The sequence below is a fragment of the Panthera onca genome, chromosome A2 (genome assembly GCF_046562875.1).
Source record: "Panthera onca isolate mPanOnc1 chromosome A2, mPanOnc1 haplotype 2, whole genome shotgun sequence".
NCBI classification, from domain to species: domain Eukaryota; kingdom Metazoa; phylum Chordata; class Mammalia; order Carnivora; family Felidae; genus Panthera; species Panthera onca.
Genome location: NC_138340.1, coordinates 89,088,768 through 89,111,475, shown reverse-complemented (window position 1 = coordinate 89,111,475; position 22,708 = coordinate 89,088,768). Strand labels below are relative to the sequence as shown.

Below are 22,708 nucleotides of genomic sequence, written 5' to 3'. Positions count from 1 at the left end.
GATTTTTAACTTATTTAGCAGTATTAATGAGTTGGGTTACAAGGAACAGTATGACTACTGTTCATTGAAAGCCAAAACATCAATCTTCTTAACTTATAGTGGTAGAGGCACAGGGCATGTCTTAGCGATTAATGATCAGTTGGAGGAGGAGATATCTCAATACATACCCAAGGGCCATTAACCCCAACTGGTCGTTAATTCCCAGGAAAGGTCCTGTACTGAGGTCATTATTGCTAATAAAATGCACACATGGAAAGTTCCCTCTCTTTTGCCTGTGTACATAAACATACGTTCACATTACATGCATTGTTGCATGTCGTGAAAAAAAAAGTAGTATTTTACATGTCCAGAAGTTCAGAAAAACTAAGCCTAATGAAAAATTTAATGTACTTAAACTCTGCATTCAATTTGCCTTTCATTTTGGTGAGGGGCAAGGGTAGGTGGAATAATACGTGTTTGTAGATCAAGGCTGTGGATCTTCTTCGATCAGAGACCCTTATTTTGCTGACATGTAGATCTAGGGAAAGATGAAAGCAACAGGCAAATGGGATTAGAGTTGCTGATGAGTATGGGTGGAATCAGCACATGAGATCTAACCTCAAAGGCAGTGTGGAGTAATGGCCCTGTTTGAGTCATAATATATTAAGTACCAGAACAGGCATGAGGCACATTTCGCAGTTAGGTCAAGTTCATATTTGGTGTCCTTTGTCTTCCACCTCTCCGGATTATGCTACTCCGTCCCTCCTTTCTCCTCATAGCAATCTAATCAAGACTATAATGCTTCAGGTTTTTCAAGAGCCCTTAAGGAAATATCGCTGTCTTCTGAAACTAGCTCTTTTTGCTTTTCATTCTCCTTTCACTGTCTGCCATGAAACTATCCTTGTCTTGCTTAAATCTGCATGATACACCTTTGAGCTATCTCCAATAGCATCCCATAACTATCTTAATTTTAGAAATTATTTCATGGTGCTTTAATTATTTGTATATAATCAATCACTCCTTTCAGAAAATAATCTTATTTTTTTCCTCATCTATAAATGGTTAACAAATGGTTGGGGACCAGCTATGATGTTAATGACTGTTACGTGTATATTCTTATACGTATGTTCTTATTTGCAAAAACGTAGTAAGTTTTTAAGGAGATCCTGTAAGTCAGTGGGTGTATTTGTTTTTTACTGGGATAAGTGACAAATTGAAAGGTTGCAAGATTCATTTCTTAAGAGACTGAGTAACTTAAAACTCACATGATTTAAAACTAATTGTGATAAACTTTTCTGTAGACCAGCGAAAGTAACTGTTTTGTGGCAGTAATTTCTATATTCTTGAAGAATTTACTTTAAATAATAATACAGTTCTTTATTTTTGAAGAATTTATTTTAAATACATTATTTTGGGGCACCTGGGTAGCTCAGTCGGTTGGGTGTCCAACTTCGGCTCAGGTCATGATCTCATGGTTTGTGGGTTCGAGCCCCGCGTCAGGCTTTGTGCAGACAGCTCAGAGCCTGGAGCCTGCTTTGGATTCTGTGTCTCCCTCTCTCTCTCTACCCTACTCAACTCACACTCTGTCTCTCTCTATCTCTCAAAAATAAATAAACATTAAAAAACTTTAAATACATTATTTAAAGAAGGACTTTACTGGTGTTTAAAATATGCATTAATAAAGTTTTAAAAGCTAAAATTTTCATAAAGGGCTACTGTTGGCCCTTTAGATCTTTTTGGTCAGAAGGACATTCCTGTTTTCTCTCAAATTAAGTCAAACCATCAAGAAATGCCAAGTAACTGTGAATAAAATATCTAATATGTGGCATATTTAGTACAATATTCTTTTTCTTTAATTTTTTAATGTTTATTTTTGAGAGAGAGAGGGAGACAGAGTGTGAGCAGGGGAGATGCAGAGAGGGGGAGACACAGAATCTAAAGCAGGCTCTAGGCACCGGGCTGTCACACAGAGCTTGACGTGGGGTTTGAACTCAACGGGCGGTGAGATCATGACCTGATCTGAAGTCAGACGCTCAACGACTGAGCCACCCAGGAGCCGCTTAGTACAATATTCTTAAATGAGTATCTAAATTACCTTTGTTATTCACATATGTGGTAATCTTCTAAATAAAAATTAAATATGTGCAGATTACACATAAGACAGAACAGTTAGGTATTTCTTATAGGTATCTTTGAAAGTAATTAAAATACTTTCAAAAGTATAATTTATTAAGCATTTATGTTCAACATTTCATGAAGAAACAACATAAAACTTGCAGTCTATTTCTTTAAAATATTTGTCATGTATAACAATGAATCAATACATCCCTAAATTTTATATTACTTCACTTTCCCAGATTGATCTTAACTTGTGAGATTCAAGGTAACTAGATCCTTGATATTCAGAGGCATTTACTTAAGAGTTGTTCTTTCATAAGAAAGTTCACTCATATTAGACCTTGTCTTAAAACTAAAGCATATACATAGAATATTTTGATATTCAATAATTAGAAAACTACTTAAAGTATACTTTTTTTTATAAAGGATACTCTATACTACAGCAATTACTAATGAAGTATAGAAATTTTTTGGACAAAAGGTAAAGCAGATACCACATCTGGAATCTTCCCTGGAAGTAGGCATAGCAAGATTCTCTCTGTGGGCTGTTTCTCAGAAAGACAGCAGTAACTGTGTGGAGAAAGAAGAGAAGTTGAAGACTGCAAGAGTTGATCCCTTGATTCCACCACTTTGCAAAACACCCAAAGACTTAGGGGTTAAGAGGCCAACTCTAGCCAAGGTCCTGGCCAAATATTTTAATTCACTTCTTATGTGACCATGTGATCTTGGGAGACCCATTTAACTGTATACCTCAGTTTCCTTATCTGTGAAATGAGGTGTAAATAATTATGTATTCTTTAAGGCTGTCAGTAGCATTAGTAAAAGGTAGACTGAGACATACTAAAATTTTAAGTTCATTTGAGCAAAAATTGATTCCAGCCCTGTAGTGCCCAACCGGAAGTGGTTAGGAGCGCTTTGCCTCTGGGAGCCAGAGTAAAGACTTGGGCAGAGAAAGTGCCAAAGCAGAGAAAAAATTGGCTACAGCCTGCGGCCTAGTTGGTTCTTTGTGATTGGTTGTCTCTCGTGTTTTGATTTTGTAACTTGGATTTTGTAACTTTCGATTTTGTAACTTTGATTTTGTAGACTTACATCTCAGCTTGCTTAGGAGGCCGCCACTGCATTAGAGTCACCCCAGTCTCACGGCCTCCTTGTTTAGTTCATTTAACAGGATTAAGTTATTTCAGTTATGGAAAGCACTTTAAAGGAAGTATCTGGTACCTATAAATATTCAATCAATATTATTTGTCATTATTATTATCAGGCTTAGTTTGAAATGTGTGTTTTAATTTATTTCAGGTCTTAAGAAAGACAAGCAAGGCAGCTTATTTATGGCAACCTAGTTGATCACAACTTCCTGTCTTTTATAAAGCCTTTTATATTACGGTTTGTTTTTCTTTTCATTACTGCCATGTGTGGAATAGTATATAGAGTGCAGGTTAAATCACATTATCCCAGGCCTAAAATTGGTGGTGGTGGCTCTGACCTAATCATTGCCAATTTTTCCAATTTTAGGCAGACTTTTAAACTATCTTTATGTCACAGGGCACCTAATTGACTCAGTCAGTTAAACCTCCAAGTCTTGATTTTGGCTCAGGTCACGATCTCATGGTTCCCGAGATCGAGCCCCAGGTCTGCACTGTCAGCACAGGGCCTGCTTGAGATTCTCTTTCTCTCTCTCTGTCTTCCCTTCTATCCCTCCTCGTGGTCTCTCTCTTTCAAAATAAATAAATAAACTTAAAAAAAAAAATCTTTATGTCAGAAACAAGAGAAGAACTCCCTGAACATGACAGCTTTTATTTGTTTTTGCTTGGGGACCTTTCTCCTTGGGGATGATATAGGGAAAGAATAGGCTTCTACCAGTATTCTTATTTGAGTAAAAAACTCATGAAGTTAGAAAGAGTTGGTTCCTCCTGCATTTGTGTTAAAAACAAAACAAAGCTTTGTTACAGAAGGGAAGCTAATTATCATAAATAGTTGAAACTTTAGAATGCATTCTCCTCTGCATCTGAGTAAAGGCAGACCTGAATTTTATCAATCAGTTGTGATTCATTTCCCTTGTAACAATTTGCAAAATCAAAACAGGGGAGAAGGTGCAATTATTATTTTTAAAATCTATACACATTCAGAAAATTATAATTTAGTAAGTCTAGGAAAATCAGCAAACTGCTCTATTAATAATTATTTTCTTATTTTTTAGATTGAATTTTCACTGTTTGAAAGAGGACATTGTTTTCATCATGAATGCTACTAAAAATGAGAGACCAAAGTCCAGAAGCCACAATTTTCACCTTTTTCATGCCTTGATGATGCTAAGCATGACCATGCTGTTTCTTCCTGTCATTGGAACTGCTAAGCAAAATATTCCACGACTCAAGCTGACTTACAAAGGTAAGTCTGTAAATGTTTTTCAGATTGTCTTTTTGATGACTATATTTCTTTTCTTTAGAAATGCGTACTGGGGGCGCCTGGGTGGCTCAGTCGGTTAAGCATCTGACTTCAACTTTGGCTCAGGTCATGATCTCACGGTCCGTGAGTTCGAGCCCCGCATCGGGCCCTGTGACAGCTCAGAGCCTGGAGCCTGCTTCAGATTCTGTGTCTCCCTCTCTCTCTGACCCTCCCCCATTCATGCTCTGTCTCTCTCTGTCTCAAAAATAAATAAAACATTAAAAAAAAAAAAAGAAATACGTACTGACTTCAGTGAAATGTTTATAGTATTGGCATCAGTTAATAAAAATATTATAGAATACAATGCCCAATAATCATTTTTGTGAGGGAAATGGTGCCTGGGTTATTCATGTACCCTTTTCAGCTCATTATTTACAATGATCAGCTACTGATTACCATGATTTGGTGATTTGGGTTTATAGGTTATAATCAGATTTGTATTAAAACAAATCAGTCCCTAAAAATAGAAAAACATAATTTCATATAGCTCATATGGATTAGTTCATCCCTAGTTAGAGGGGATTTATTTTTAAACACAGTAAGATATCTTCAAAAAATTAATACACTAACCTACCATTAAGATCTCAAACATATACATGTTTATTCTTTTAAAAAGACCACGTGGAAGGCTTGAAATACAGGAATGAAAATCTCTTTAAGAGATGAAATCTGCTAATTGTTTTTAAATGTTTAAATTAACATAAAAGCAAAGTTTATATGAGTTATATTTAGTCATCTTACATGTGTGTATGTTTATGTGTATAGACAGATAGACAGGGACTATGCCAAGTTTTATTCTTAAAAATGTATTTCTTTTGTTTTCTTTTCTTGCTTCTTTAATGCTTTAAGTAATGAGAAGGATGTAGGGACTTATACTCCTTTATACCAAACTTGGTAGGTAAAACTTATGCCTGCAGTTTTAATAGCTGTTTAAAACAACTTACTGAGTTCAAATTAAATATCAATAATAAAACCTAACTTCATGTCAAATATAAGTGGAAGTGGAATTAGCATTATACCCATTACACATTTCATACGTGGGTATCTGTCTGGAACTTATATCTCTCCTGAGTTAAAGAGTTAGGGCAACATATTATTTTTGAGTTCTAATATTTTTCTAGAATTTTTTAAGCAGTTTAAAAAAAACACACAAGAAAACAAAAAACAAACCCAGAAAATTGCCTCTGTGTGGTTGAGGGGAGGATTAACTGGGAAGAGATATGGAAAGAAATGTTTTGGAATTACGGAAGAGTTCTGTATCCTGATAAGGGATGTGATTCCCCAAGTATATGGATTTTCCACAACCCATCGTATGCACAAGTCAGAGTCGTTCATTTGCCTGTATTCAGAATTAATCTTAAGAAAAGAACAGAAAACAAATATGAAACTCCAAACAATTAAAAAAAAGATACAGAAAGTTTGAAAATAAAGAGGTTGAAGGGGAAAAAGGAAAAGGAAACTCTATCTGGTTCCTATGATAGAGTGAATAACACTAGAAGATTGCATTGATATGTGTGAACAACACAAAATAAGTCAGACTTGCAAAGAAACAGAGAGCAAGGCATTGGTATAAACGCAGTATGTTGTCATTTCATCCTTAGCACCGGCTGTGATGGTGAGGATTGTTATCATCCCCTTCCTACATATATGGGTATGCTGAGGTACCGAGAAACTGAGAAACTTGCCAAGGTTTCACATTGGGTCGTGGCTCAGCTCCTGAGTCAGCCTCGTGCTGCATAGACACTAACTGCCTGATCCTATTTCTTAGTTCCTGGTCATTAGTGGTTCTTCCCTGTGGCACTCACCCATCAGAGTGAGCTTTAACATTTACAGAAGTACCATGCTGATGTTTGGCTGGCTATATGATTTTCAGTTGTCAAAATTAAACAGAGTTGAAGAAGGCCACATGCTCTATTTAAGATGACAGCATGGCCCAAAGAGACCTACACACTTGTGAGATGTTATGCCTTTTGATAAATATATGGAAAAAATATATATCGTCATCGTGATCATTTGGGTTCATAATCATAGTTCCATACAAATGGTTATAAAATATGAACTCAAATGTGATAAGTTGATTATTTGAAACTAGCAAATTAGCGCCTAAAAATAGAAAAATATTATTAATTAATTCCATAAAGCTGCTACTAATTAGTTTATCCCTAGTTTGAGGGTTTTGTTTTGTTTTGTTTGTTTTTGTGTGCACATGTTTTTGGACTTGGAATCAATCCTGTGAGTTCAAAGTCTTGTTTACTTATCTCTGTATAGACTGTCACTCCTCTCAGTGCCTAGTGCTTATTTATATAAAAGCAGAACTTGTGTAAGTGTTGGATTAAATGCAGTAAGAATTACTCTTTTGATCGTTCTTCTATTAAGTATACTTTCCAAGTGTTATGTTTTTTAGATTTTTGTCTACATTTGGGTAATTGACATGTCACAGCCTGGTAAGCAGCAACAAAGATTGAATGCAGGATGAGAATTATGGAAACCTCCTCCCAACCCACCCTCAAAAGATACACACACACACACATACACACACACACACCTCTGCTAGCTCCCCATAGCTACTATTAGCCTTTTGTTTCCAGATTGTATGCTAATAATTGAGTGGTCATCTTTACTAGGAGAATTATTCACAACCCTAACAGAGCACTCCTGTTTACACTTTAAAGAATAGGTTGGGGTGCCTGGGTGGCTCAGGCGGTTAAGCATGTGATTTTGACTCAGGTCATGATCTCGCAGTCCATGAGCTTGAGCCCCGCGTCAGGCTCTGTGCTGACAGCTCAGAGCCTGGGGCCTGCTTTGGATTCTGTGTCTCCCTCTCCTTGCATCTCCTCTGCTCATAGTCTGTTTCTCCCCCCGCCCTCAAAAATAAACACTAAAAAATAAAAAAATAGAAGAATATCTCATCTCTTTGGAAATCATCTATTCAGCACTATGAATGTGCACATCCACTTCCAAGAGTGTGAACCACTTCCGTGTCCACCTTTTCTCTACCATATCTGAGAGTTGAGAAGGAAAATAGTTCAAATCCTGATATTTTTAAGTGAGCTGTTCCAGAATAAACAGCTATGATGTAAAAATTCCTGCTAATTTGGGGTTATGGTGAGGCAGATTGCCTGTACACAACATTCCTACTTCTGAGATAACGATCATAGCTCTCTCCTGGCATTTTCCTTCTCTTTTGATTGTAACTAATTGAGATCAGCTAATACCACCCATTGCTTAGATAGTTTGGGGAGCGTCTAAAAGTTTGTGCTTTGGGCATTAAAACACTGCCAGAATGTGAGGTTGGAAACATCAGCTGAAGTGAAAAAATAATTTCGTTTTCAAAAATATTTAATTTTTCTGGTCACAAACTCCACTTTGTTTTCTTTGCTTTCCGTGGTTCATGCTTCCTTAGATGCTGACCAGAGATGCAGACAGTATCAGTAGCATTAGCTACTTTGAGCAGCTGCAAGGTTATTTTGAGGGATTTTTTAAAGGCCAAGAGAAAATATAATAACCATTTTATCCGAAGAATGCTCTTTGATAAAGACTTAACTTTGAACTTCTGAATCCACAGGAGGTTGTTTGGTTCTATTGTTTTGTAAAGAGATTTCCCTTCAGTTGCATATTTTGAATTCTTGCACATGTATGCATCCTAAATCTGTTTCTTGAGTAGCAGGTAAGGAACTTGGAGATCAGGATGTTGTATGTATCTGGAATTCATGTTATAAGGTTATGATATACATTTTGCCCTATTGATTGGATTTCTCTCAGTGACATGTACAGTTTATACTGCAGATGTAGTAAAAAATAACTTGTGAGAGATGACCGATTTCAATCCTGTAATAAATAGTATAAACATTCCATATTTCACAATCATTGTCAAGGAACTCATGGGTTCAGGATATTTTTGCCTAGGAATCATTAGCATCTGCAATATTATTTGTTTGGAGAACCAGAAAATGAGGTAGGTAAAATAAAGAAGAACTGGACAAAAGCTTTGGAATAGGAAGAGAAAAATGAAAGTTAATCGAATATACAAAGACTCATTCCTTATTATGAATTGTAGTGTTTTTTTCATCTTTTTTTCTTTTTTGTATAGTCTCTCTAGCTTTTCTTTTTCCTTTCCTAATTTTAGATTTTAGTACTAACTTACATGTGAATGGCTTATATCTATTACATATACGTGTATGCATGATATGCATATGTTTCACATGTATCATCTTTTTTCTTACTACATCCTTTGAACCTGGCATAAGGGGAATTCAGCTATCAGTTCCATTTGAACATCCCCCTAAAACTTTTGCTATCTCAAAGAATCACAGCTAACCCACAAAACACCAGCTAGTCAACCCCGAACTCCCACATAGTAGATATCAGGAAAGAAACTAACCCACTTAATAGTTACCATATATTCACGCATTCTACAAATAAGTATTGAGCAACCACTGTGTTCACTGGATCAGAGAAAAGTCACTGTTCTCCTTGAATTTCTTTTCCAGATAAGGAGACAATGAACAGGTAGACAAATAAATGAATATCATCTCAAAGAGTGGGAAGTGCTATGAAGAATATAAAACAAGAGAGTGACAGGCTCCAAGTACACTACTGAGACTTTATCCTGTCTGTTTTATGATACCATGAAAACCATTGTTTTTGTACGTATTTTTTTTTTTTTAGATAAGAAACATGAGACTCAGAGCCTGAAAGTCTTGCCCCAAAACAAGGGGCTATTACGTGGCAAAATTAAGTTGTGAGTTTTTATCTCTCTAGTTCAAGGCCCGTGCTTTTGCCACCTGGTGTCCTTGAGGGAAGCATTTCATATTCAGGAACGCAGATATTAAAATACAAAAAATATATTAAAAGTTTCACTGGTACTTTTTTGGCAATATGTTCTTCTCAATAACTGTCAAAGTCCTGACTAGGTTTTGATCCTCAAAAACTTACATGTATATTCATAGACAAGAAAGACTGGAAATCATCTTTACAGTTTTTCCTTCTAGGGGCACCTGGGTGGCTCAGTCGATTAAGCCGTTGACTCTTGATTTTGGCTCAGGTCATGATCTCATGGTTTGTGGGTTCGAGCCCTCCCATTGGGCTCTGTGCTGACAGTGCAGAGCCTGCTTGGGATTCTCTCTCTCTCCCTCTCTGCCCCTACCCTGCTCACACTCTATCTCAATCTCTCTTTCAAAAATAAATAAATAATTTAAAAATTAAAACAAATAAATTTAAAATTTCAAAATTAAATTTTAAAAATTTAAATTTAAAAAATTTTAAAACTAACTGAAACAATGTATTTGATAGAATGGTTCTTTGTTTTGTTAGAATCTTCTGAGCAATGAGTGGATTCGTTTGTATATTCTTCTTTACTTTAGTTAGCTGTTCTTTAGTTTAGTTAGCTTGTTTGATTTGAGCAGTCCAGGATTAGTTCTGTTATTTTGATTCAGTATGATGTAATAGTGAAGACCAAACTTCTTAGGTCTTAACCGCTATTACTAGTTGTGAGATATTTGGATGTTTATTTTCTGTGCTCCCGTTTTCTTGTTTGTAACACAATAAATGTAACAGTAAATCTAAGTGCACTAATTTACTTAATTCCAGTACAGATGCTGTTAAGTCATGTGTCCCATGTAAAGCCCCTCAGTGTGTCGCATAGTAAGCATAATACCGTCAGTTATGCTTTTTGTGAAACATTATTATCTTGCTAGATGTGAATGATTGTCTACCCACCAAAGGTTTCCGAATGGGAACAACTGTGAAAAATACTATGTAGCTCCCTCTTGTTTACAACACATATTAAGATTACTTCCACTTACTCCCAAAGCATTTTCTACTGGAGTTAGTTTCCTTCAGTTAAGTACCACCCAGAGATTGTGAATTTATTAAAGGTGCTTTCCAGTATTTTTACTGTTGTGGTCTTCTAGTAGTTAATAAGCCCTTCCAGTTAAGAAGATCATTGTTGACCTTGATAAGAGTAGTGTCTTTGATGGTTGGTAACCTTCAGAATGGGTTAAAGTGAATCATTAAAATCACTAAGGAGTTCCAACCACAAAATGCAATCTAGAGTGGACATTTTTGTTGTCAAATTAATGAGAAAAGAAGCTGGCTTGCTCTGAATACCTCCCCTTAAGTACTTAGTGAAGAAGCCTTATCAATCTTATAATAAGAATTTACATGTAATATATGTTTTTTTCTATGAAGCAAGTCACTGATGGTTTAATTTTGGTAGATGTGCCATGTTTGAATCAACGCACTTGTTTTCCCAGATGTATTTTCTCTAAACAGAGGCTGTTCATTTGGGCTTCTGTAGTTTCACGAATTTAGGGATAATCTTACTGTGTGTGTGTGATGTTTCACTGTCAACAGTTAATAACAATAGTTTCTGAATGCCCATTACGTTTTTGGCCTTGTTCTGGCAACAAGGGGATATGTCAGCAAATGGAAGAGGCCAAAATCCTTGTCATCATGTGGTTTATATTCTGATAGGAAAGGCAGGCCATATATAAGTACATTGCCTAGCAAAATAGAAGATGATAAGTGCTATGGAGAGAAATGAATCAGGATAGTTAGCTAGAAAATGGTGGGAGTGTAGTAGTCAAGTATGTGGTAAGGGAAGAGCTCACTGAGAAAGTGATGTTTTTCACAAATACTTAAAGAAATTTCTGTTGCAAATCATGCAGATACTTGGGAAAGAAATATTTTTTGGCAAAAGAAACAGCCAGTGCAAAGGTCATGAGGCAAAAATGTGTCTGCCATGTTTAAGAATCCTAAGGAAGACAACATGGCTGAAAAACACTGAGATAAAGGAAAGAAGATTAATTTAATCAGAGAGTTGGTAGAAGGAAAAAGATTAGATTCTTTCACTGTTGTCATTGTCAAAACATTGGCTTTTAGTCTGTGTGTTGGGAATTCACTGGAGAATTTTGGCCCAGAGGTGACATAATCTGACTCTTATTATTATAGGATCATTGTGGTTTCTGTATTGTAAATACACTGAAAGGGGGAGGTCAGGGAAGTAGACATATTGTAATAATGCCAGTAAGAAATGATGGTCTGTGGGCCAGACTGGTTGCAGTGAGGTAGGAGAAGAGGATGATATGTAGGTAGAGTCAATGGGATTTTTTGATGGATCAGACATGAAGATAGAGGAGTCAAATCTGACTCCATCTTTTTTTTTTTTTTTTTTTAATTTAAGGATGGAGATACCATTAGTTGAGATGGTGAAGATTGTGAAAGAAGTAGGTTTTGGGGGGAAATCAAGCGGACATATTTGTTGGAGAAGACAAGACTATTATGATGTCTAAATGAGATGCCAGGAAGGCGTTTGAGTACATAATTTCTGGAGTTTATGGGAGATGTCATTGGAGATATGAATTTGGCAGTTAGCATATAGAAATTTTTAAATCCGTGAAACTCTATGAGATAACAAAGGGATGTAGAAGAATTTGGAGGATTGAGTTCTGGGATTCTCTTAAGCCAAGAAAGTAAAGAAAGGGGAAATGAGCCTCAAAGTGAACTGAAAAGAAGTGCCCAGAGAAACCATGTAGGAGAAAAATCAGTAGTTTGTAGTATACAGGAAGTCAATGAAGAAAGTAAAGGAAAACGTATTATCAGCAAAGTCATATTCAGCTAATGTTTCTTCAAAGATGACAAGCAAAAATTCAAATTAAATTCAACAACAGAAGTTCATTGTTGACCTTGATAAAAGTAGTGTCTTTGAGTGTGGGAGCCATGGCACAATTAGGATGGATTCCTCAGAACATGGGCTCAGGGACTAGAGAGAATTATAGATAATTCTTCCAAGGATTTTTTTATAATGGAGACATGGACAGTAGTAGCTGGAAGGAAAATAAAATCAAGAGATTTTTTTTTCACGAACTAAATAACACCATATTTATATGCTAATTGTGAAAGAATCTAGTAGAGAAATAATTGATGATTCAGGAGAGATGCAAGACAAGACATACCTTATTGAAGAAAATATTGATGAAATTCCATTCTATTCTCTAAAATAGGCTACTTTTAAAACATATATTAATGATGGAACTGGAGGATATTATGCTAAGCGAAATTAGTCAGAGAGAGACAAATATCCTATGACTTCACTCATATGAGGACTTTAAGAGACAGAACAGATGAACATAAGGGAAGGGAAGCAAAAATAATATAAAAACAGGAAGGGGGACAAAACATAAGAGACTCTTAAATATGGAGAACATACAGAGGGTTACTGGAGGGGTTGTGGGAGGGGGGATGGGCTAAATGGGTAAGCGGCATTAAGGAATCTACTCCTGAAATCATTGTTGCGCTATAGGCTAACTAATTTGGATATAAATTTAAAAAATAAAAAATAAATTTAAAAAACACCTTAAAAAACATGTTAATGAAAGTGGCCCATTTTGCATAATAAACTATTATCTGCATAATTGTCAGTGTCAGCTATTGTCTAGATGGAAAGATAGGTCAAGCAGTTCTAAAACTATGTTCAAGGAGGAATGTATTTACTGTTTGATATAGTGATACAGGTTGTAAGTACTATCAACGTTTAGAAAATTGAGGCATAAACATTTGGAAAGAAAACTCAGAAAGAAGAGATAACCTCAGAATCACATAAGAGATAATTAAAACAATAACAGCAACAACAATAACAACAACAACAACAACAAACATCCAAGTCTCCTGCTTTTCAATTCAATACTATTTATACTACAATTTGCCTGCATCCAAGCCTATTAATTAATAGCAATTAAAATCTATTTAACACTGTATTTGAGCACTGTTCTAAATATTATTGACCTGTGGAGGTTCACAAAGTGATAGAAGTTACACAGTAATGTAAAATAATACATATTTTAATGTTACCACAGAAATATCATGCAAAAAGTGTTCTTGGAATTAAGAAGGGATATAAAACTCACTGAGATCTACAAAGGTCAGCAATGTCCTCCCAGCAGGGTAAAAGAGGGCTAGATCAAGGGATACTTTGGTTGTGTCTTTGGTTATGCATATAAACATGCATACTTACTTCCTTGTAAGTAAACTTGTAAGTTTACTATACTTAAGTAAAGGCAATTTTTTTCTGGGATTAAACCCTGTCAAGTTTTTTTTAGTTAAAAAAGTTCTTTGTTTTTAATTTTTTTTTAAGTTTATTCATTTTTGAGAGATAGAGACAGAGCATGACAAGGGGAGGGGCAGAGAGAGAGGGAGACACAAAATCCGAAGCAGGCTCCAGGCTCCATGCTGCCAGCACAGAGCCCAATACAGGGCTCGAACTCACTAACTGTAAGATCATGACCCGAGCCGAAGTCGGAAGCTTAACCGAACTGAGCCACCCAGGCACCCCATTAAAAAAGTTCTTTTTGGACAGATCTTGTATGTGGTGGGATTACTATTGTATAAATTATTGAGATAAAATTTTGTATATACAACTGCTTGTTTTAGGACTTTACTTACCTACAATGTGGCTCAACTTCCTTAGGTCTTATTAAGGGAATTTTTACAATGAGATTCTTTCAATACATGTGTAAAAATATAAATTTAAAAACATTTTATTTTTTTTTTAAACATTTGTTTATTTATTTATTTGAGAGAGAGAGAGAGAGAGAGAGAGAGCGTGCGAGCAGGGAGAGGGCAGAGAGAGAGAATCCCAAGCAGGCTGCATGTCAGCACAGAGCCTGACGCAGGGCTCAAACTCACAAGCCATGAGATCATGACCTGAGCCAAAATTAAGAGACAGCCTCTTCACTCACTGAGCCACCCAGGCACCCAATTTAAGGACATTTTAAAACTGAATGCCACTGGGTCTTTTTTTCACAGAAAATTTGACAAATGCCTCTGTGCTTCTTAAAACTAGTAATATATATTTTGCATTTTTGTAAAAGTCCTTTAAATTGGCTGATTTAATCCTATTAATTCAAAAGAGGCATGTATCAGAACTAAGTACTTTTTACTTGTAAAGAATGACACTCATAAAGAAGTTTATTTGACTAAAGCCACAGTGAGCCAGGCACAGTCTGGAAAATAAGGTAAATATTTCAGCAATAGGTATATTGTGTAAAAATGTAACTAAAATTGTTTTGTAAAAGAATCTTGTTTTTCTAAATAATGCTAACTCTTCAAATATAAAATATAGCTGTATTAGGCAACAGGGCTTCAATTCAGAAGACCTCAATTTTAGCTCTTTCTATGGCATGTACAGTTCAGCCACCATTAGGATGAAGATTTGCTCTTTCTGAGTCTAGGTTTCTCATCTAGAAATTAGTGATAATCCTCTAGTTCTCCTCAAAGATCAAATTGGATAAAATAGGGAAAGTTCCTTGAATGTCACAAAGCACAAATTGAATATCATGACAGGCTTCAAAGGGAGTCCAAACAGTACGTAATTGAATTAATTGAAGTAAAAATTGAAGGTCTTTACAAATACAATTATATTTAGGCATTTCTGGTACAATTTCTGCTGCTGCAGGTAACAGGACATTTACCTAAAAGTCAATAATAAATTATAATTTGTCATCTTCGCATCTCCTTCCAGGTTAATGCATGTTAAATGAACGCACTTCCCTTCCTTGTATGAGAGAACTGAGGGGGGAAAGTTCATATATCATTGGTTTAAATTAAGCAGGTCATTTATCACTTATAGCAACTAAGTTAGTTATAATTTAAGTTAATTAGATTGTTAGAATAAGTAAGGGATATGCACATTTGACCAATGTACAATTGTAATGGAAAAAAAATAATCTGGCCATCTTGCATAAATTAACACACACCATGTTTTAAATGTTTGAGGGAAACTCTAGTGTGGAGAAGAAGGAAGAGTTCAGCTCTTCTCTTCAGTGAAGTGGGGCCATGTTGTACTTTAGCCTTTCTTACTGCAGCTTTGGTTCAATGATCTGTAGCACCAGAATAATCTGGGAGTTTGTTAGAAATGTACAGTCTCATTTCCCTGACCCCTTTCTAAATGAGAAACAAGAATCCCAGCTGATTTGAAAGCTTGTTAAATCCTGAGAAGTGCTGTTCTAGAGTGTTCTTATTCAGACCTCTTCCTCTTTTCCCCACCTGCTCCCCTTCCAAGCATTTGGAGATAACAACCAGAACCTTTAATGACTGCAAACCATTAGAGCCACAGTTGGGTCTCTTAATGGCACATTAACCTCTCTAAATTATTCATATGGTTGTAATAAATTCTGATTTAGATGGGAGGCAGGTAAACCAACATACATAAGAATCACTAGTTTGAAAACCATTAGTTAAGTATTTGTTAGACTTCTTATGTGCAAGAAATAGTGATGGATTACAGCATTGATTTAGACATTATTCTTATCTGCAAGAGCTTCTAGTTTTTTTAAGGGACAAAATAATTGCAAAAATATTAATTCAATAGGATTAGGATATTTTTTAAATGAATGCCATTCAAGAATGTTGAAGAAGGTTGGGTATGAAATGGAACTTTGAATGATGGAAGACATTTATACTTTATTGAATGAAGTGTATGTTGGCAATGGAGGATTTTGATCATGAAATTGACCTAACTTAATTGTGATTTAGGGGAAAAAAAGAATAGATAGCATCATGTGGTAGACATAGGTGAAGGAGAAGGGCATAGAACAAAGCTATTTATGAATCAGGTATAGTAATTTAGAGAAGGAATAATACGCATCTTGGCCTGGGTTACAATAGGAATAAATATTTGAGGGGGAAGAATAGAAAATTTACATGATCAAATTTATAAGACTTAAATTTAGCTTGATGTTGGTGTGAGGAAGTGAAATAGACTTAGAGGTACCAATTATTTAAATACAGGAAAAAAGAGTAAGGGAGCAAGGAAGGTAAACTAAAAACAATTCTGATTTTTTGAGCCTGGGAACTAGGTCATGTCATTAAGTCATTGAAGTCAGTAAGATCGGTTGATTGGGGGAAAATGACAGTAGCAAGCAGGCTACTGAAAATTATGAACTGTGATTTAAGAGAGGCAGTGCGGGGTGCCTGTGTGGTTCAGTCGGTTAAGTGTCCAACTTGGGCTCAGGTCATGATCTTGCAGTTCGTGGGTTCGAGCCCCACATCAGGCTTTGTGCTTACAGCTTAGAGCCTGGAGCCTGCTTCGGATTCTGTCTCCCTCTCTATCCGCCCCTCCCTCACTCGCACTGTCTCTCTCTCAAAAATAAACATTAAAAAATACAAAAAAATAAGAGAAGAGTGTGGTTTTAGGTGTCTATCTCAAAGTCAGGAGCAGAGATCTAATAATTTGTGAGACAAAAACATTTATAGGAAACTATAAATGGAAAACATTATTTCATTGCCTATGCTCTATAAACACTGCCTGAAATTCAGGAGAACATTATTCCATGACTGTATTTTTAATCTCCCTTTTGGAAGTCTGTGTGCATACTCTGACACGGATTCTCTGCACACCTCTACCTGGATTACCTACCTTGGGCATGTGGGGAGAGGACCCTTTCTGGAGAAAACCTCGAGAAAAGTTCTACAGATAATAGTCATCTGTTTGTTTGGAATGAAAGCCAAACTCAAAGTTTCTTGAGCCAATAGAAATTAAAATTTAGATCAATATCACACTGAGTGCCCGGCATGATAAGTGAAAAACAACAAAATCAAACCAACAAAAACAAAGTTCAAGACATGTTCAGTCCAATTATTTTAAACTTCATAATAGTAACAGTGAAGAAGTGATTCATATAACTTCCAGAAACAATAAAAGACACGTTCCAAGGCTGGGGATACGATAACATGAGACTTCTCAATCATGACTTTGAAAACTGGAAGATAGTGTTCACATGCCTCAGATCACTAAGGGTGAATGCTGGTCAACCCAGAATTCTATAGTTAGCCCACCTATTAATAAAAATAAATTAGAGGCCTTTTTACACATGTAAAATTTCAAAAATTTAAGTCTCAGTCACCATTTCTTAAGTTTCTGGAGATGTGCTCATCAGAACAAGAAAATAAGTCAAGGAAGAAGACAGGGGATCTAGGAAAGTTGGGATTCGTAGTAGGAGAGAGGTGGAAGGAAGTTTGAGAAAGCTGTCCCTCTGATGAGAGAACAGCCAGTCTAGTTTGTAGGGAGAAGAAGAAACGGCCCAGGAGACATCTCCAGGAGATAAAAAATAATCCGACAGAATTTCATATGAAAATTTTATGCAGGCCCTTTTCAGGAATTGTGGAAAGGTTTGATCATGATTAATTTTTTTAATATTTATTTATTTATTGAGAGGGAGAGAGACAGAGTGTGAGTAGAGGAGGGACAGAGAGAGAGGGAGATACAGAATCCAAAACAGGCTCCAGGATCCAAGCTGTCAGCACAGAGCCCGACCCGGGGCTCGAACTCACAAACCACTGGATCATGACCTGAGCCGAAGTGGGATGCTTAACCGACTGAACCACCTAGGTGCCCCATATTTAATCATGATCTTAAACAAAACTAAGTAAATGTCACAACTTGGAAATTATTAATTAAAGCAACAGATTTTTTTCCAAGAAAGAAAGTATAATCAGAGAACTAGTTTTTTAAGTAGGGAAGAGTATTTACGTTGTTTAATAATGAAACCATTGAATACAGCTTTTCATAAAAATGGACCTATAATCATGTCAGGACTTTGGTTAAAGGGAAAGAGTTGGTATCAGAAAGCTAAAATTCTCAATTTCTGTCAATAGGAATTCAGTAGAAATGTCTGAAAATAATGTTCTAAAAGATAGTAGTGTATACATATTATTTAGAAACAGAAAAATGAATAGAAAATAAACTACTAAACTGGTTTGGAGGTAGACAGATGATGGGAGAGGAGACAGATGCTTACATATGCCTTTTAACTTTACTTTTTGGTGTGCATATACTTAATTTTGGTGGATGCAATTAATTTTTAAAAATATCGTTATAAAATATTGTTCTTTTCCAAAAATGTTGTTAGTCTTTGTTCTGTATATTCATCATCATCTTAACTTGAAGAATTATTTGTTCCTATCCTATTTGTCTTGCTGTTTAGAATCTATAGCTGATGGTATACTAAGGTATGGCTTTCTGAGTTTTGTAAAAATTAAATTTATATACTTGATTGAAAATAAATCCGTATTAATTTGTGACATGGTGTCTTGATTTTAAACATTCCTTGAAATTTGGAAGGGGAGATACTCTCAAGACCTTGAAAGCCATTAAGAAAATAATTGTCAAATCAGAATCCTTTCTTCTGAGGAAGTTTATTCTATTATGACACTGGTTTTCTGGAAATGTACTAGGTACTTATAACGTTAGGCTTTTTTTATAGGTCAGTGGGAAAAATGATCATAGCAAAGCTTTCGAGCATTTAAAAGGACTCCTTCAAAGTAAGAGTTTAAAAGGATTCATAATCATAAATTATGAATCTCACATGTGATGGATTATATAAAGCATCTGCTATTGAAAGCTAGCCAAATAAAAATAAACCTGTAATTTAAAAGCATGGATGTAGATGGAAATGTGACAGTGTAAAATTGCCACACTCCTTTCCACATCCTGTCCTGGCAAGAACAAAGCTCTGATGATATAATAGGCTTTATTTGTTTCTAATTTATGTTTCCCTACATGGTATCATCTGATTTATTACTGACATAGGCAATGTTCTAAGACCTAATGAGCAGAATGATCTTCAACATTCCATTGCAGAAGAGCAAATGAAAATTTGATTTTTTTTTTTCCTGACTTGGACTTGCATTTGTGGGAAGAGAACAGGGTTGGACTTCTCACCTAGGAACGTATAAAGATAATATAATACACACCTATAGTTTTGAAGTAGTCTTTTGTAAGGATTTTAGGTTTGAATATTATTCTTTATATATTGGATATTGTTTCAGCAGTTAGCTATGGAGACTGAGTGTACATAAATAGAGACTAATTTGTATTTTTGATAGGTGGAAGTCAGCTATCTTCGTAACCAAAATTTTTTCATATGATCTCAAGCTTCAGAAAACCAGTTGAAAGTCAAGTGGGGCCAGTTTAAGATGAGTTAAATTCCCAAAGCTTGATTCCAAAACAGAATCCATGCCTTTCCTTGTACCAGAACCTAGAGAAGCAAATACAAGTTCACAGAGAGCCCAAGGAACTCAGTGAGCCACAGTATTAGGGACTAGTTTTCTTTTTGGACTGAATAACTTGTTGCCTTTACTCAATTCCTGACCCAAACTGAGAACAGGCTTTTTTTGGGGGGTGGGGGGTGAGGTAATGGTTTGGTAGCCAAAACATTTCTGGAAACTATGGGAAGAAGGAATTCCATAGAAGAAGTCTGTAGATACTAACAACATGAAAGCCCTGGGGGTTCAGAGATCAAGGGAGGAAAGCTGAATTTATGGGGAAGACAGGAATAAAAACTCCTTTACTTCCTTACTTACAACAGCTTTGCAAAGAACACACTGGAGATGCGACCATATTTCAAGAAGCCTCAGAACAGCCTTACTGATATAATGGTTATTTCCTTTGAGGAAAAATAGGAGTGGTTGCAGTAAGCATTTGTGCTGAATATCTTGAGACCATAGGGAAAGCCAATTCGGTTTTGAACTGGGGCCATTTTTGGTTGTAAACTTTCTCTGCTGAGGCATTCTACTCCTGTGACTGGAGTAGATTGGGAAGTAACTTTCCTCAAAGGTGATATTCTTTTTACCCCATGAAATTCTAGCTTTAATAACTTGGATTATCTTCTCAAAAAATCTTTCTGTTAAGTGTTCTTTAAAGGATGTGGGAAGCCATTTTTTTTTAGCTATGTAGTCTTCTTGTGAGAGAAATGGTCAACTCCACCCAGTTCAACATTTCTGGCAATAAATGCTATTTCAGGGATATGGGATCTTGTTCATTTAACAGTCAAACATTGAGGAAGTCTGTGTTGCTTAAACCTAAATTTATTAGATTCAATGTGACTAACCACTCCCTTCCTTTCTGAGGTGAAGAGGAAGAATGTAGACTGTCAGGTCAAATGTTTCTTCAGGCTGAATGAACAATTGTATTAAGTGACACTAAAAGGGAGATACAAAGAATTCTTTTAAGAACAAATGTTTATTTCAAATCGGAACAGGGATTATGGGATCTTTAGCCTTCCCCTCACATGGAAGGGCATCTGGTTGTGAGTGAGGAGTTTCATTGTTGCTGAACAAACAGCACCATTAAGAGCAAATTGGTTTTGTGAAACCTCCTTAACCATTCTGGACCTCACTGAATTGGCACATGTGAGTCCAACAAAGGTTATTGATAGAATTTCCCTTTAGTTGGAATTGCTTTATGCTATATTCCTGCTCTTCCCAAAGGTTAGAGACGATCTGTTCCAAGGAACAGAGTGATGCCCAGGAATAGAGAGGTGAATGATAGTTTACCTGATAGCTCTTTAATTTTAACAAAGTTAGGCATAAGGTTCTAATGCTGTAGAACTCGAAGGCATTTTAGAAGGAGCTTAGAGACCATGCAGTGTCTGTACCCAACATAATGGTGAGAGAATTGAAGTGGCATTATTTGGCTTGGTAAAAGAAATGCAAATGGGAATTTCTTCCCATTTTACTATTAAAGGTATTTGACAGTCTGTGACTTTTGCTACTGTTGTCTTTTGTCACAAGCATGTTTTCCTTTTTGATATGGATTAGCATTTCCTCTGCACTAGGCTGTAAGATCCTGAGAGTGGAACTTGTTATCAGAGTCTTTGTATCATGTGCAGAGCCCCTGGTGGTCTTAGGTGAGTCCATTGTTTGCCTTCATCATCAAATTTTATAAAGGTAGTGACTTGCTTCCTTGTGCCGAGCAGTGATTCTAAATAGTGAAGAAATGGGAAGTTATTCTAAATGGTTATTAGCTACATGTTGGAAATATACATTTTCTCTGTGGCTTTTGGAGAGATATCAGGAGATGCTGATGAAGATTCTGGACATACCCTTCAGAAAAAGGCACATGTACATACAAACATGAAAAATCATGTTACTTATAGGGTTTTTAATACTCAGAACCGTGCTGTTGCTCTGCAGCATTTTATTGATCACAGATCATGAACATCTTGTCTGTGTCATCATTCAAATAAAAATCTATCACAGGAATGATTTCCATATTCAAACTAGTGGAATAAATTAATAATCTTATCTTCATTTCATTTCAGAAACAATCATCCTGTAACTTTTCCAAAAGTGTATTGCTAGAATAGGAGTGGGAAATTGAGGACGTGGGAAATTGAATGACACTACAAACTGAGAAGGTGATAGACCAACAAGTTGTTAAAAGAACAGTTCGAACGAGTGATTAATGGAATTCCGTAAATTTAGGTAGAAAGAACAAAGAATGCATTGAGGACCTAGAGGTAAACGCTACTGTCATCTGAGGAGAGGCGAGGCTGGCTAAGTACGTATTGGGCAGGCCTCCTCTGAATGGCTGTGTGACGCAGCATGCTCACCCCCCTCCCCAATGGGGACAGAACAGAGTTTCTGTTAAAGGATTGTAACTGTGGACAGTCTTAAAAATCACATGGCTTGGGGCGCCTGGGTGGCTTGGTCAGTTAAGCGTCCAACTTCGGCTCAGGTCATGATCTCATGGGCCGTGAGTTAGAGCCCCGTGTCAGGCTCTGTGCTGACAGCTCAGAGCCTGGAGCCTGTTTCAGATTCTGTGTCTCCCTCTCTCTCTGCCCCTCCCCTGTTCATGCTCTGTCTCTCTCTGTCTCAAAAATAAATAGACGTTTAAAAAAAAAAAATCACATGGCTGAAAATTTTTAGTTCAGGAGAAGAAAAAAAATAAAGCTCGGAAGTCTATTGCCAAATTATTGGTCTTTAACTTTCATGAGTTTCCAGCCTACAGAGCCAGCATCCACCTCTGATTCCTCTAAAATTCTCCCGGGAGTATATCAGTTTTAGGTGTGAAGATGCAGGCTTTGGAATTAACCTCTTCCAACCCCTGTCCCCCCCGCCCCCTCCCGTTCCCCCAGGCTTTACTTGATGATCCTGTGGAAACAAAAATGACTTTGCTTGGTTTGGCAGAAATGCAGGAAAGATAAGCTGTTGGGGGAAGAGGGAACCTGTTCCAATCCCTGTCCCAAGGTCTGTTCAAAATGTATGCGTCAGCCTGAGAAATTTTCATATGTAATGCCTAAGTCTAATTATTTTGTTTGGCTACAAAGGATTGGCGGAGCATGCTTTAATCATTTTGATGCTAACATTGTCACAAGGCAACATGAAA

General features: G+C 36.3%; 1 protein-coding gene across 2 annotated transcripts in view; it reads left to right on the top strand.

The window, feature by feature from the left end:
* The window catches only part of SEMA3D (semaphorin 3D), a 200,159-nt gene that overhangs the window by 66,792 nt on the left and 110,659 nt on the right, over positions 1 to 22,708 (top strand). For both annotated transcript variants that reach the window (XM_060632365.3, XM_060632363.3), the window contains exon 2: positions 4,295 to 4,485. In XM_060632365.3, the coding sequence (XP_060488348.1) occupies positions 4,335 to 4,485 (151 nt within the window). In that variant the 5' untranslated portion in view covers positions 4,295 to 4,334. The remainder of the gene's footprint in view (positions 1 to 4,294; positions 4,486 to 22,708) is intronic.